Source organism: Apteryx rowi, unplaced genomic scaffold (genome assembly GCF_003343035.1).
Source record: "Apteryx rowi isolate R43461 unplaced genomic scaffold, aptRow1 scaffold_183, whole genome shotgun sequence".
Taxonomy (NCBI): domain Eukaryota; kingdom Metazoa; phylum Chordata; class Aves; order Apterygiformes; family Apterygidae; genus Apteryx; species Apteryx rowi.
Genome location: NW_020448119.1, coordinates 1,391,810 through 1,407,658, shown reverse-complemented (window position 1 = coordinate 1,407,658; position 15,849 = coordinate 1,391,810). Strand labels below are relative to the sequence as shown.

General features: G+C 37.3%; 1 protein-coding gene across 8 annotated transcripts in view; it reads left to right on the top strand.

Moving 5' to 3' along the window:
• UBR1 (ubiquitin protein ligase E3 component n-recognin 1) overlaps positions 1-15,849 on the top strand; it is a 69,944-nt gene that overhangs the window by 31,550 nt on the left and 22,545 nt on the right. For 7 of the 8 annotated variants that reach the window (XR_003252812.1, XM_026061601.1, XM_026061596.1 and 4 more), the window contains exons 22-29: positions 2,723-2,825; positions 3,342-3,390; positions 5,163-5,317; positions 6,250-6,349; positions 8,088-8,197; positions 8,851-8,940; positions 10,329-10,516; positions 12,245-12,450. Coding sequence is in view for 7 of the 8 variants with exons in the window: in XM_026061601.1 (XP_025917386.1) it covers positions 2,723-2,825; positions 3,342-3,390; positions 5,163-5,317; positions 6,250-6,349; positions 8,088-8,197; positions 8,851-8,940; positions 10,329-10,516; positions 12,245-12,450 (1,001 nt within the window). In the remaining variant the exon portion in view is untranslated. The remainder of the gene's footprint in view (positions 1-2,722; positions 2,826-3,341; positions 3,391-5,162; positions 5,318-6,249; positions 6,350-8,087; positions 8,198-8,850; positions 8,941-10,328; positions 10,517-12,244; positions 12,451-15,849) is intronic. The other variant, XM_026061597.1, reaches the window with a different exon arrangement.

Below are 15,849 nucleotides of genomic sequence, written 5' to 3'. Positions count from 1 at the left end.
TGACTCAGAATGATCACTCAGGTTCATACAACACATTCCCTCAAAGTCCTGACAGCCATGGCCTTGGGCCAATGGCAAAAAGTCAATTGCAGTCCGATTTTGTAAGGTGGTGTATCTAATTGAATCTATGTCTGTTAATAAGGCGCTTAAAGCAGTACTAGTAGCATTTGCTTCTTTTGCTTCTTTTGCAAGCCAGCATCCTAATCTGTTGTGATAAAGCATGAGCAGTCCCTACTCCTGCAAAAATACTACTCAAGATACGTTCTGCTGGATTCCAAAATTCTACGTTACTATCGCAACCTGACATAAAGCCGTGGGTGGAYCGCTTTGTTCGAGTGTGGACAGTTCCATTAACTAAGAATTTTTTGGGATGAAACATCGTCAGAAGTCCAAAGATACATGGTCCCCTTTGAGCTTTTCAAAAAGGGRGTGTAGCAGTTCCGTGGAAAGTCCTAGCACTGGTCAGAGCCAATTAATGGCTCCTAATATTTTTWGTAGGYCATTAAGCATGACAATATCGTTTAATTGCAGTTGGAMTGGCTGCAATTACAACAAGAGGTGAAGGAAGAGAATTAGAGCCATTATCTCTGAGGGTCATAGTCAAAAGGTTGTAGCATTACTTTAGATTTGAGGTCGGTGGGCGGATCGAGCACCAGGATCTGCTCGTGCTTAGCCCGAGCCCCGGCGGCCGGCATCTCACTCGCTCGCTACCGCGGGAGGAGGAAGGGTGGGGGGGAGGAGCAGGAGGGGGAGGCGGGGAGGCCGGGCGGCGGCTCGGTGCTGGTGCTGGCGCTGAGGGGCGGCCGCCGCTTCGTGCCCCTCCCCCATAGGTTGAGATGGTGGTACGAGCTTGTAAAATTTTCCAGTCGTGGTTCCCATTTCCCCTGACCATTCTGTTGTAGCACGGGGAATGCCAGTGCTGTGGGGCCCTCGGACCCCGCAACAGGCTTCCAYTGTCCTTCTATTATAGCGCCCTTGATAATACCACTCCAGCAGGACTCCCTTGGAGGTCCGGCAAGGGGATTTATTAAGCAGGGAGGGACCTCCCTCTCCTTTTCCTGTGTCTGCAGTTCCACCTTTTTCAGGCGATCCGATAGTTCCCACGGCGCTCTTGCGGTTTCTCCTGGTGACGGCGGTGCTTTATTTCTGGTGTCAGGCGTGTTATCCCCCAAAGACTCGCTGGACGAAGGCAGTGGAGGAGACTCTGATGACGTCTGTCGCGAGCGGGTGGTCTCGTTGAAGGAGGGTAGAGGCGGCGGCCGCTGAGGTGGCGTAGACAGCGGCAACGGTGGATGCAGGGCATTCGCGCTAGGCAGCGGCGGGGGGGGAGCACTAGGAGGGGGTCGGCCCTCCTTTCCGCCCGAGTCTCTGAGGTCAGCAAGGGGCGCGGCCACCGCCCCTCTTTGAGCCTCCTCCGGGTGCACTTCCGCGTTTGCCTCGGAGCTCGGACCAGCCGGCTCCGAGGAAACTTCCGCTTTCTGGAATGCGGCAGGTGACGACGCTGACGATGCCCCCCCCTCGGAGTTCTCCCGCACCCTTTGCAGTGCCTCCTCGACAGTTTGGTACGCTGCTGTTAAAGTCTCTAGTACGGTGTTCCAAAATGCACAAATAGCTTTTATTTCCTTTTCCCCCTTCTCGCCTCCCTCAATCGTCTTCTGCCACATTGTTCCCCCAAAGTCTCGCCACTCAGACACCAAAAACAACAGGTGGGTGTCAGAAAAGTGACCCCAACGCCGTCCCAACTTGATCAGATTGTGTACCTGCTTCGCCGGGGCATCTATCCCTCTCTTAGAGAGGATTCCGACGAGCAACGTGGCCGCAGCCTCAGTTTCCATAGCTGCGCCTGAGAGGTGGGGCGCGACCCCACGCACCAGCGTCTGCTTTGCTTCTGCCCCAAGCAGCGCCTCTCTCAGCCGTGGTTTCCCACTCCCCTCCTCTAGCTGCTTACCGCAGTCTCGGAGATCTTAGTTTAGCGCAACCATCCTCTTATCGGTAGTCTCGGAAATCAACCATCCTCTGCTACCAGATGTCGGAGTGGGAGACGGACCCGGAGTAACGATGAGTCTCAATATGAGTATGATCGTTCTCCCTTTATTAGAGCTTACACAGAGTATATATAGACAAGCAATAAGCATGCACTAGCAGTAGCTGTATGATTGGTTTACAGTCTCTGTTCACGCGCCTAAAGCGAATACACGATTGGTGCAAAGTTGCTGTTCCCGTGGAGGGGCTTATCAGCCCCCTCCTTTACTTGTTTACCACTACTTATCTTCCCCTTCTGTAATGGTCTAGGAATGCTCAAGGACAGTTCACATAGCCGCAGGGATCCTCCCTCTATTGTGAAGACAGGATTGCTCACTTCTAAGAGATCATGCCCCTTTTCACTTAACCATTCTTCCACAATTCCCCCTTCTTGTTTTTGAGCAATCCAGGCTTGGTTCACTACTTTCACTAATTTACCTGTCAATGGCATGTTCATGGTTTGGTGTAAACTAGAAATGTTTCTTGTTGGGTATGATTTATCATAGCATACAGTATCCAAAATTAAAAAACAGAATAGAGTAGGTGCAGTTATCGGTCTTAAGTTGATGAAGTTACCATTGCTATTGCATTTTGTTATTAGCATTTCCTTGGGAAGCAAATTGTGTTATTGGTTTGTACATCTTCAAAGATGTGCTGAAGTTGCATTAATAATCTATGTCATGAAAAATTCCTTTTTAAGGAAACCAGGTGTATCTGGTCATGGAGTTTATGAATTGAAGGATGAATGCCTGAAGGAGTTCAATATGTTCTTTTATCACTATACTAAGACCCAGCACAGCAAGGTAGGAACTGTGAAGTTCGCTCTCAAAGATAAAAGCAGTACATGCTTTTCGATGTCCTAAATAATTTTGCTGAATCAAAGGAGTTAAGATGATGGATTATCAAGAAGTTGATCTAGGAAGTTATACGTACAGCTAACTTTAAAACAAAACCTAATGAAGTTAACATTGTTAACATAAATTGACATGGTATGGTTTGCATTGCTGTTTTTCCCAAGATGATTTCTGTATTATCTCTGTTAACTATTTGTCCTAAGAACAAAACATGTTAAGAATTACCTTTGCATTGGAAGACCCCAAAATTTGTTTTTATATATCTCAAATGAGGAAGAAAAGATTCCGATTGTTAACCTCTACTACAAAATTGAAATGTAATATTATTAAACATATTTAAGAAAAGTTTTTACATGAGTATATATTCACTGTGTATCTTACCACATTTGCTAGTCTATGGTTTCTGATTGTTTCCGTACATACTCCTGTAGAGATGCTGGTATAACAACACTACCTTTTCTATAGGCTGAGCATACACAGAAAAAAAGAAGAAAACAAGAAAACAGAGATGAAGGTAAACTTGGACTTGTTATCATCAAATCAACAAATGTGATAGTTCAGTATTGCAAGTAGTGCATATAAAATAAGAGCTTTGGGAGGTGGCTTGTGACTTATAACAGGATAACTGAGTTCATATCAAAAGTTTGACTTTCTTGTGATATGTGGTAATCATAATTAGTTAGCACTTGACATTTATTTCCCTTAAAAAAATAAAAATAAAAATAAGAATTTTGGAATTTACAGTTTAATTTCAATGTAGGCAAATCAACACAACATAATATCCATTGATAAAAATTAATATCTTTGAGTCCTGGTAGAGTAAATAGGGAGACAAACTTTTTTTTTTTTCATCTTGTTTCTCTGACATRGAGTTAAGACATCATAGTGCCACGTAGAGAAAACTGCTGCAGAAACTAGTGCTTGTCACCAGTCTGTAAATATCTGGAGTCTTAAGTCCTATAAATCACAATTTTCTTTTTAAAAGCTGCCAATACATAAAGCAATAAAACTGCATGTTTCTGTTGTAACACAAACATTATTTCCCCTTTGAGTTTACTTTTATCCGTTCAGGTCACAAACATTGAGCTGTTTTGAGGAAGACTTTGTAGACTGAACAATTGTGTACAATAAGCAATTTAATAAAATCAACTGAGATATTGCCTACTTCTGTTAATTACAATAGATAATTATATTTCTCTTCCCAAATTGCCCTTTACCTTCAGTTGAATACCTTAATCTTTGCTTTCTATCCTAAACTGTACTTTGATTTTGTATGCATTCAGGAGCACTACAGCATTTCACATTCAATATGGCTGAAATTCATTCTAAGTGAATTTTATTGACTTTGGGATCTGTGGAACTGAAGAAGAATAAATTGACATTGTCACTTAGAGGGACATAGTTAACTTGGAAATCACATTCTCTATGACAAATTTTAATTTCCTTCATTTACAAGTAACTCTGAAGATTGACATCTGGCAAATCAATGAGGAAAGTGGGGAAAAAAATATGCAGATTATTTTTGGTGGTTTCTTCCATTTAACACATTTGACAGCTGTTCAATAATACTTTTTTTTCCCCCCCAGTCACTCTAGAGACTTAAAATGTTAACAGGGATGTAGAAAAGTATTTATTTTGTAGAACTCTTAAAATGCCAATATTCAGATATATTTATGAGAAACTTGCTTTCATTTAATGAGGCAATGCAGTCCTTCTAAAATAGGAAGATAGCTGTTTGTAGCTGGTGTGTATTCCCCTGAGGCTACCCAGTACGTTGCAAGATATTTTGTGCTTTTATATGGCCATGCTGTCTCTGTCAGTAACTCTTGTAATTCCATTTCAATCTAAAGTATCAAAAGATTGGAGGTCTCAAGGGTACTACATTCCTAGAAGCTTTTTGAGACTAAGGAAATAGGTAGGGAAAGGGTACACTGTGAACTGAGCTGTTGTTAGTGGGCACCAAGGTTCCATGTGGCTTCTGCGTGAGACACTGTACCACAGATTTTCAATATTAGCTCAAAAATACATGATTAGATACCAGACAACAGGTTGTTTAGCTTAGTTTGCATGTATTTTATTATAAAACTAATTAAATGCACTTAGTTTTTCCAAAGATAAGAGCTGACTTGGGCAAGCAATGGTGTTTGGTCATGTTTCTATTGATTGAAAAGATCTGGTTGTTCCTTCAATAGGTAGCAGTATATTTGCTCTCTCTACTTCTTGTGTGTAATCTTTCATGAAAAGCCAGTATGCTTATTAATGTATTTGCATATTACTATTTTCTAGCATTGCCACCACCACCCCCTCCAGACTTCAGTCCTGCATTCAGCAACGTGGTGAGGCTTCTGAACTGTGATATTATGATGCATATAATGCGCACCATCCTTCAGAGAGCAGTAGAACTGGAAACCCACTTGTGGACTGAAGCTATGATCCAAATGGTATGCTTAGCATTGGTATTTTTCCCATGGTGATTCCTGTATCAAGTCTGTTAACTGTTTACGATATATCAAAATGGGTAAAGGTAAACTCTGAATTGTAGGAAATGGTTTTTTGACCCCCAAACCTGTTTTTATAAATCTTACCGATGAAGAAAATATTTCTAACCTCTAACATAAAATTGAAATGCAAAGCACAACAGTATTAAAATGAGGATGTTCATCAGTTTTCTGTTTTGCTTTTTTGTGTTGCCTCATCAGTTTCAAGATGTGATTGTTCTTACCTGATTTTTTTTTTTTTTCCTTTTTTGAAACTTCATGTACAAATTGGGAACCTTTTGATCTTGTTAAAGAAATTAGTTATGTGATCCTGTAAGCTGCAAAGTCACCAAATATGTAAATGTCTTTGGGGTCTCAGTCATGAAATAATGTAATTTTGCAAATGTTTACAAATTTCATTTTACCTCCATGACTTTATCAGTGTCAGTAATCTCATTTTTTAAAGCATAAAGTTAGGTATGTTTTTTTTTGTATTTATAGGGTCAGGGCCTGAATTTATCAAATGATTCAATTAATCAGCTATGTCAATTAGAGTGCATAGATTATTTAATTGCTCTACCTGCTAATCTTTGGTTTATGGAATTAACCAAATATTCATAGATTTATGTCAGCAAAATGACAGATTCATGTGTAAATAATGTGAAATGTGTGCAAGTTTATTAAAACAGATGCAAGGAATACATGGGAAAGATAAATATATTGGGCTTTGGAGTCATACCTTTCATGTACGATCTTTGCACTTTTTCTGGTTCTTGTGTGTGTTCGTATATATAATCAAAGTATAGTAGGGAACTATAGTGAACATTCTCAGTTTTATATACTAGTTTTTCAGACCTCTGACAGTGAATGAGTTTTACTACTTTTATCTCTTCTAGGTGCTTCATCTCCTTTCTCTAGGGTTATTAGAAGAGCAGCAGCAGTTACAGAAGTCTCCAGAGGAAGAAGTAACCTTTGATTTTTATCACAAAGCAACAAGTACGTTTCATTTTCTCTGAAAGGATAGAGTAAATTAGTCTAGCTTAATCTTGTATGGACAATAAACTAGAAGAAAGTATTCAATTTTTTAGTCAGGATTCTTTTTTTTACTATAGAGTTAAAAACTGCTGAAATATTTCTATGGAATAATAAGTAAACCAGGTTTTGAGTAGTTTCCTTTGTTTCCAGTTGACAGATATGTTGAAGAGGAGATGTGCTCCTCTTCCTGGGAAGGAAATGGAAAAATAATACTGGCTTTAGGTGGCTGACAATGGTGGTTCCTCTACAAGAGGATTATTGAAATGGAAACAAAGAATTATAAGAATTCCTAGAGAAATGGCAGTCGTTTAAAGTGAACTGTCTCCTGAGTTGTACAGGTATTGATTTACCTGCAAGTTAGTCTTTTACTATGGTGGCGACAATAGAAGCAAACCTTGCTGGCTATGAAGTGTGCTTTTGTTCTTCTTTTGCTTGGCTCCTCCAAATCCTTAGAGAGCATTTCCTAGCCTTATATTTAAGGCTAGTGAGTGGGAGTTGGAATCTACATTTTCTAAATAATCTTTCGTTATTCATCTTTTGTAGAGTTTCTCCTTCACTGTATAAGAATAAATACAAAGAAATTCCTTTATCAAGCTGGACATAATTGTCACTTGAGAGGTGAAACAGTAATAGGAACCAAAAAGCTACTGAACTGCCTTTATTTCTTTTTTCAAAAGTGTTGTGAAAAGAGGTGTCATTGAGTTTGAAAAATACTCCCATTTAATATTTTGTTTTTAATTGTTTCCTATTGTTTAGCAAGAAGCAGCATTGCCATCAAATTGAACATATTTCTGTCTAGAAAGCTTCATGACAACTCTAGGAATGCACTAAAAATAATTACAACTGAGAGATGTTAGTGAGAGAATTCTCTGTCAATTTAGTTTGGCATTTGACAATGCTTATAGCCAGTTCTTGTTTTCATATGTGTAATACGTTAGACTGGTTTAGCAGGATGCTCTGGACTTGGATGAAGGTCCATGGAAGTCAGCATGTGCAAGGTTTCAAATGTAAAAAGCACCATGCATAAACAGTGTGTTAATAAGTTTCTGTCTTGATAAAAATGGTTTATCAGACATTACCAGAAAAACCAAAACCACATTTATACATTTCCATAAAGGATTTAAAAATACCTTCTGATGATACTTAAAAAAAGGGGGTTTGTAATATTTTTGTGTCACTTTTTAAAATGTGAATTTTCATTTTACTTATTTCAAATGGAAAGTGCTGTAAAAGAAATCTAATTGAAGAGTGGTCCCAATTTCAAATATACTTTTGTTAAAGAATGGCTTAAAAATGTTGTTATAAGCTGTTACCAAGGTGTGAGGAAGAAAATAATAATTAGTGAAACTATAACAGTTCTTATAACAGAAATGCACTTCTGCGTAGTGAGTTTTTAGCAAACTTATATAAAGTAGCTTGAGCACCACAGCTTCTCTTTGAAGCCAATAGGTGATTCTGTTTTGTCTGCTTTGCTTTTAAAAATAGCGAAGGTTATTGATGATGGGGAAAGTTTATACTATATTTAATTGGAATAAACAGATGAATGTCAGATGGAACTGTGACTATACAGGTTTTGTGGGTGGATGTTTGTTATATAACTAGCAGTATTTTAAGTCATGTCCATGGTTGTAGATACATTAAGATGTTGACTAGTTTTTTTTCTAAGATCTGTGCGTTTCTATTTTCTCCCTTTGTAAAGGAATGGGAAGCTCAGCCTTGAATGCTGTGAACATATTAATGCTTCTGGAAAAATTAAAGAGAGTTCCTCAATTAGAGGCACAAAAGGACACAGTCAGTTGGATTCTGCAGGTAAACGGGGGGGAGATAAGTACGATCTGATTTCAGTAAATCAGAAAGCCTTTATGAAAGATGTTATGACCCCTATATGTAACCCCTTAGTGTTTACAACTGAGGTTATTTCTTGAGACGCTTACTCTGTTGAATGTCCCCCCCCTCCCCCCCAATGAGATGAAGTTTTTTGAACACTATGCATTAACACTTTACAAATCATTGTATTTGCTACTTCAAGTGTTAGGTCAATAATTCATTCCAGTAATGATATTTTTTAATATAGACTTTATTCCTCATATTTTTGATACAATAGCAAAAGATACATAAAGGTTTATAAAATCAGAAAGATTGTTAGCAGCTGCTTGTATTAAAACTTAAGTTATGCTGATCTAACTAATGGCTGGCAGTGCTGGAGGACTGAAGATATTAGAATTTTACTTTCATACTGGTGGTGCTCTTCAGATTTAGGGTACAGACACAGCAGTACTACAGGGCTGTACATTACTGGCTCAGATAGATGCTTTTCTCATTTAGGAGTATGGCGATAGGTTTCATCCATTCGAAATGCTGAAAACAATGTGAAAACGAGTATCAAGAACTTCGGTCCTATCTGTATTGCAATTACAGCCAAGTTGTATCTTATTTTTTAACATCTAAGTCTCTATTTCTAGATGTTTGACACAGTGAAAAGATTGAGAGAAAAATCTAGTTTGGCAACAGTAGCAGTTACCTCAGGCTCGGAAGTTACAAAAGGTGATGAGGTAATAATAAAAAATGTTCTCTGGAAGCTTTGTATTTAACTTTTTGAATGGCTGTTTTCAAATAGGTGACTCAATTCAGTTATCGTTATACACAAATATCATTTTAGGTATTAATTTCTGACATATTGCCTACAAAAAGTATTTGGGTTCGAAGATTGATATTTAAAAATCAAATTTATGCTATGCACGGATGGCCTTCCAAATATAGTTAAGTAAACAGTTGCAGAAAATCAGGAAGGGATTAGTGTCTGTTCAGTTCTGCTTTTGTTATCTTAGTGATTTGATCACCTTTTCTGTTATGTTGTCAGTATGTGCAATACTTAGAAATGCAAATCCACGTAAAATGATGTCTTGTAATTTACAGGAGCCACCAAGAGGTTAATTTGCTTTACCTTGATTGTATAAAGATATTAGGCTTATGTGATTGCTCTGTCTGTGTATCAGTCTCTGCCCTCTCCCCTCAAAATAACTTTTGAATCCAGTTGTCAAATGACACAGAGGAATGGAGTTTTCAGAGATTTAGTCCTATACATTTTTTAAAATTGGCAGCTGAACAGAAGAGAAGAATCCAGTTGGCTCCCTGTCTAAGGGTAATACAAGCAAGCTGGCTCTGACATGTTCTGTTTGGCAACAGCTTGCTGCCCAGCTGCCTCTTAGTCAGTCATTGCATACATGGCTCTAACCTTACCACAGCAGTTAAATAAGAGGAATTAGGTTTCGTGTATTTTAATTATGTCTGCCTGTGTTTTTTGAATTCCGTGTTATTAAAGTATCTAACTATGTTTATAACTTTTGAAAACATGATAGATGAGGAAATACTAGAAGGAGAGTTGTCCAGTCTATAATAAAGAAGAATGAGGGAAAATATCCTTAGATACATAAAATGCTGCCACAAAAATTTAGGCAATATATGTTTGCTATGTCCTTCATAGATTGTTCAGGATAAAATTTTCTTAAGTTTCTGAAAGGGAGACTTAGACTACTCAGTACGGATTTCATTTACAGGTTTTGCTTACGGTGAGAAAAACAAAACACGAGTATTTTGCCAGGAAGCTTGTGGAGTTCACCAAAGTTTTTTAAGAATAGATGAGACTAACTCCAAACAAAAATGGATCAGGTATTATTGATCCTCCCTTTGGGAAAGGGAGTGTACTAGGTGACCTCTTGCAAACCCCTGAAGATCTCTTCTTTGTTCTGTTTAGTGGTCCTAGTTAACATTGTAGTTTTACGTTTTTTCACATAGCAATTAACTTCATCATCAAACTGTTGTCAGGTTAGTTAAGGAATTTGATGTCAGTGATTAGAATGCATGTACTTGGGGAAGAATTCTGCTAATTTTTTTGATGTTCTCTGTTGCCTGTGATTTCTTTATTCTCTTTTTCTGTAAGACACAGAGCACTCAGGACAAAGAGAAAGCTGAGCGGAAGAGAAAGGCAGAAGCAGCTAGGTTGCATCGTCAGAAGATAATGGCCCAGATGTCTGCTCTGCAGAGGAATTTCATTGAAACCCACAAGCTCCTGTATGAAAACACACTGGAGATGCAGGGGAAAGAAGATGCTCTAATGGAGGAAGAAAGGTAAGAAAAAAAGAGACATCCGGAGTTCTGATGGGAAGAGTTCATTAACTAGAAGTGGTTCTGCTCCATAAAAATCTTGGAGCACACTCGGGCAACAGAATGTATCATCCCAGTCAGCAACTTGTGCCAGTATTTACTTTCAAGTAGTCTTCTACTACAGAATTATATATAAACTAACATATTTATGCTAATGTCAAAAGTGTAATCACTTAATAGAACAGCATAAGAAAAACTATAAGAAAACTATTTCTTCAAGTGAAAGATACTTATATTACCTAACATTTGAAAAATGTCTTTAGAAAACTGCTGAGTTTGACATCACTGTAATTTTGGAGGTGATTGTCTACTGTATATGAAAACTTTTAGGTATCTGATTTGGAAAGAATCTAAAAGCCAATATATGTTAAAGTTAGGCTGTGATGAAGAAAATATGCTTCTTGTAGCTCAAGCTGCTGCTATTTTTGTTTGTTGGCTTTTCAGTGTAATTTCATACTGAAGACATTGGGTATTTTACCTGACTGTTTGTATTAGAGAAACAACTTATTTAATCTGTTATCATAAATCCTAATATTAGTGCATATTAACAGCAATTTTAGTTATTGTGATTTTAACATTTGTGACAAATTTAATGTATCCTTGTCTTTTATTGTGTGCACTGAATTTATTTGATTAGGGCTTTTCATTGTTAGATTCCTCCTCTTAGTTTTTTTTTTTTTTAATGTATTTTTTTAAGAAGTCAGACTAGAGGGAAGACTGCATTACCAGATGAATATTTGAAATAGAGACCCAATTACAACTGAAAGAATTTTGTTATTCATGAGTGGTGGATAATGAGAGTAACATTGCTGTGTATGAGTGAAAACAGCAGTCGCTTGCAGTAATCTCTCAATTTTATGCCACAGACTTTTGTTAGCATGACTACCTCGGTAGGCAGTGTGATGCAGTGCAGCTTTTAACTGACAGCTGCTGTCAAGATGCTCGAACTGTGGATGTTGAAGCAAAACTTTGGGTATTCTGGAATGGTTTATTAAACTTTGGGAGGATAGTGTAAGGAAAGCTATGTTTAGCTGTCTTGGCAAAACCGTAATTTTGCTGGCATGAATTGCTCCCATTCTAGAGGTGCTTGAGCAGTATGGTATGCCTAATACAATTTATAATTTTGATCTAATTGGGGATGCACAAAACTAATCAGGAAAATAGAGATATCTGCTAAAAGAAAAAATTCAGTCGCTTCTGTGATCTTTGATCTTTAAAAAGTCATATTCTCTTATTCCACAGAGTTCAACAATGATTTAGAATTATTAGTACTTTGTATTATATCTCATTTAAAACTATATGGAAGTTTATCATTTCACAAAGCATTGAATAAAGTAGTGGCATTCATTTTTAGTATGTTTTCTCCAAGAATGGGAAAGGAAAAGCTAACGTTTCTGTAAGATTAAAATGTTTAATCCAATTTGTATTGAATACAGTTTTCTGAATTTCCTGCTACTCTGAATGCATTTCAGTGTGTTACACTATGTTAAATGCCTTCCACTTCCTACTTTTAAAAATGACTGCCTTTAGTGAGGACTGAAGCGTTTCTTCATCATTTTGTTTTATTAAAGCACTTTGGTATAAAACCAGAAATGTTAGCAGTAAATTATTTTAGATGAAAGGGAAGAATGTCTATTTCTTTAGAAAAAGCCAGCTGATTATTTTATATTTGTGTCACTTATGTTCTTACAGCATGTCTTTGGCAATAGATTGCTCCAAAATTGCTTTGGGTCCCAAACGAGGTCCATCTGTTGCTGAGAAAGAAGTTCTGACCTGTATTCTTTGTCAGGAGGAGCAGGAAGTAAAGCTGGAAAGTGCTGCTATGGTATTATCTGCCTGTGTCCAGAAATCAACTGCCTTAACTCAAAATAGGAGCAGAATTCTGGAACTCTCCGGGGGTATGACATTTTTTTCTTCTAGACTGCAAACTGTTCTGTACCTAGAACTTGCATCCTTTGAACCTAAGTAAAAGTTGCTTTCAGTCAGGTTACCCTTACTTAATAAAAAGAAAATGAAAGATTTGAAACTGTTCTCAAATTCATGCCTTAAAATCTAAAAAAGGAGACGCATATGAAGATTTAGATCTGCCCCCCCCCCCCCAAAAAAAAAAAAGACTGTAAAACTTAAAGACTTGGATAGGAATGGTCACTTCAGAAAGAGTCTGAGAATATGAATGGTTTCTTTTTATTCAAGTCCAATAACAAGCTTTCCCAATGTGAAGGAAATAAATGAATATTGCCAGAGGCCAATATGGCAGCCTCAGGAAAATTTTTTTCATGTCCAGAAAGTGATAACAGCAACATAAAATAATAAAGAGTAAGCAAGGATCATATGACATCATTCAAGGATGAATATAAAAAAATAAGACATGCACAGTTGGAATTGCATAATGAATCTTGGTAGCAAGAAATACAAAGACCAACCAGAAACTTTTTGGAAGTAACAGGCTTGAGAAAAATTTTGGTCAGTTACTTAATGGGGACGAAAGAAAATAAATAGGAAAAATAGGGGAAGCTGAAGTATTCAATGCCTTTTTTGCCCCCTTAAAAAGAAAAATAATAATTTGAGACCAGATACTTGATGCCATTAATTTTAGCAGGAGTGAAAGGCAGTCCAGAATATGATAAGAAGAGATGAAACAGTATCTAGATAACTTCAGTGTATTCACTTTGGCCATTATTAAAGCAATATTGAAAGCAGTCTCAGAACCATTGTTATCAGTATAATCTTTAATTATCATTAAAAATGTATGAAGGATAGTTGAGATCTCAGAGAGCTGAGAATAGCAAACAAGTATTTGTCCAAAAAAAACAAAAAAACAAAAAAACCCCCCAAAAAGTGGAACAAGGAAGAACTAAAAATGCTGGGGTACTCCATCCAGCTTAGAGGCCCAGAGACCTGGAACAGGTTGCCCAGAGAGGTTGTGGAGTCTCCTTCTCTGGAGATATTCAAAACCCGCCTGGACGCGATGCTGTGCAACATGCTCTAGGTGACCCTGCTTGAGCAAGGGGGTTGGACTAGATGATCTCCAGAGGTCCCTTCCAACCTCAACCATTCTGTGATTCTGTGAAATATACAGGATGATAGTAATTATTGGTTTGTAAGCACTTGAAAAATAATAATGTGACACGAAATGGCAAACATGTATTTCTCAAGAAAAGACCTTAGTAAGCCATTCTAATTCTTTGACCAGGATAACTGGTTTTGTGGGTAAGGAGGAAAAAGATGACTTATTCTGATTTTTTTTGTTACATTTTTTGGCTCTGTCCTACTTGATACGCAGTCTAGACAAGTGTGGTTTAGGTGAAACCACTTCAAGGTGGATGTATAACTCATTATAATAACTGCTAGTTTGATTCTAGCATGCTATAGTATTAAATAATAATTTGTTAAAGTGATAATTTTGATTTTTTTCCCCTGTAAATTGAATTATATTTATGTTAACACTGAGATAGAAAACAACAGCAATTTAATTTCTATTAAATATTTATCAATCAATACACATTATTTTTTGATTACCTGTCCATATTTTATCATAAATCCAAGCTAGTCGTGTTCAAATCTTGCTTACTGAAGCTAACTAACATAGAAGGATTAAAAATGCTGTATTGAAAGACAATATAATTGAAAGTCTGAAAATGCTGTCAAGGTGTTTTCTACTCTATTGCCTTTGTGTGGGCAGGATGTTACAATTGGTTTTTATCTTCCCTAACAGATGTTTCTTCAACCTGTTTTTAAAGTCCTCCAGTTTGGGAAACTCTGTTATCTCCCAGAGAGTCTGTTCGGGCACTTTTGCTGTTTCTTTTTTTAAGTTTTTTTTCTTAACATCAAACCTTGATTGATTTCCCCCCCCCCCCCCCCCAATTTGGAATTTAAATTTTATTATTTTTTTCCTTTTTCCCTGAGGCATTGAGAACAGGTTTTGTTTGACTTTTTTTTGGGGGGGGGGGTGTTTGTGTGTCGTCGTTGTTGTTTGTTTGTTTGTTTTTTGTTTTTTTTGCAGCACATTTTGGCATATTTGTCAAATATTACGTCTCTTCTTCAGGCTAGGCAATTCTAGGGTGATTAATCTTCCTCCATAGGTTGTATTTCCTTGACCTCCAGTTGTTGTCATGGCTCTCCTCTGGACTTTCTTCGGTTGTTCCACATCTTTCCCCTTCCACTTGGAAATACAGTGTAGTGCCCAATGCTGGATGCTCCATTCCAGCTAGGTCATACCTATGTTATGTAAAGTAGAAAGATTACTTCAGATATCTTGCAGTTTATACTCCTGCTTATTTTCAGAGATATATATATATATATATATAGTATGTGTGTGTGTGTGTGTGTGTATGTGTATATATATATATATATACATACACACACACACATATGTATATTTACATCAGGTTATTTCAGGTTATTCATGGTCAGATTGTAAAGCAAAATGATTTTTTTTTTTAATGACTCTACTAGCTAGGGAATAGCTTTTCATTCTGTATTTGTGCAGTTGGTTATTTCTGCTTGAGTATACGAGTACAGTCTCTTGAATGTTGAATAGAATCCTGAAGAGGAGTTGAGCACTTTCTCCTATTTATCAAGGTTATTTTCGACTGTTATCCTATTCTACAACATACTTGCAAACCTTTGCCAAGTGGTTTCACTTAATAAGGTGTTCTGTATTTCTTCATCTGGGTCATTAGAAAAATACTGAGTAGTACCAGACCCAGGACAGACTCATACAGAATCCTGTTTGATCCATTACTCGTTTTAACAGTGAACTAATGATAACAGCAATTTTGAGCAATTTTGATAACAACACTGTTAAATTCTCATAAAGCTGTTGCTGTTAAAAAATTATGCAAGATTAGTGAAAGGTAGATTTGACTTCGTTATTCAGCAGTGTTGTTCACTCCAGTGGCTTGATATCTGCTTGTGAAAGTATAGGGGATTAGTTTTTCTTGACCATAACAGTTTCATCTTCTTTCATTTTAAAATACAAGAACAAACACCATAGAAACTTTAGTTATATTGGATACGACCACAGAGCCGTTCCAGTGCTGAAGAACCTTTTTTTTCCTAACTGATTTACCATTGCTTTTGGATTTTTGTCCTTTTTCATGGTAATTAGTGGAAAACTAAGCCTGCAGTAGCGTAAGTGAGCTCTGTCTTGTGGTTCCCTTGTTAGGATATTGATCTGCAAGAGCTACCCAGACAGAACTTTAATTTGACTATGCACACTGTGGAAAAAGAAAAACCTAAGGCTTGTGCTCTGTGTATGCTGTTCATTTCTGCTCATATTGATTGAAAGCTACGTT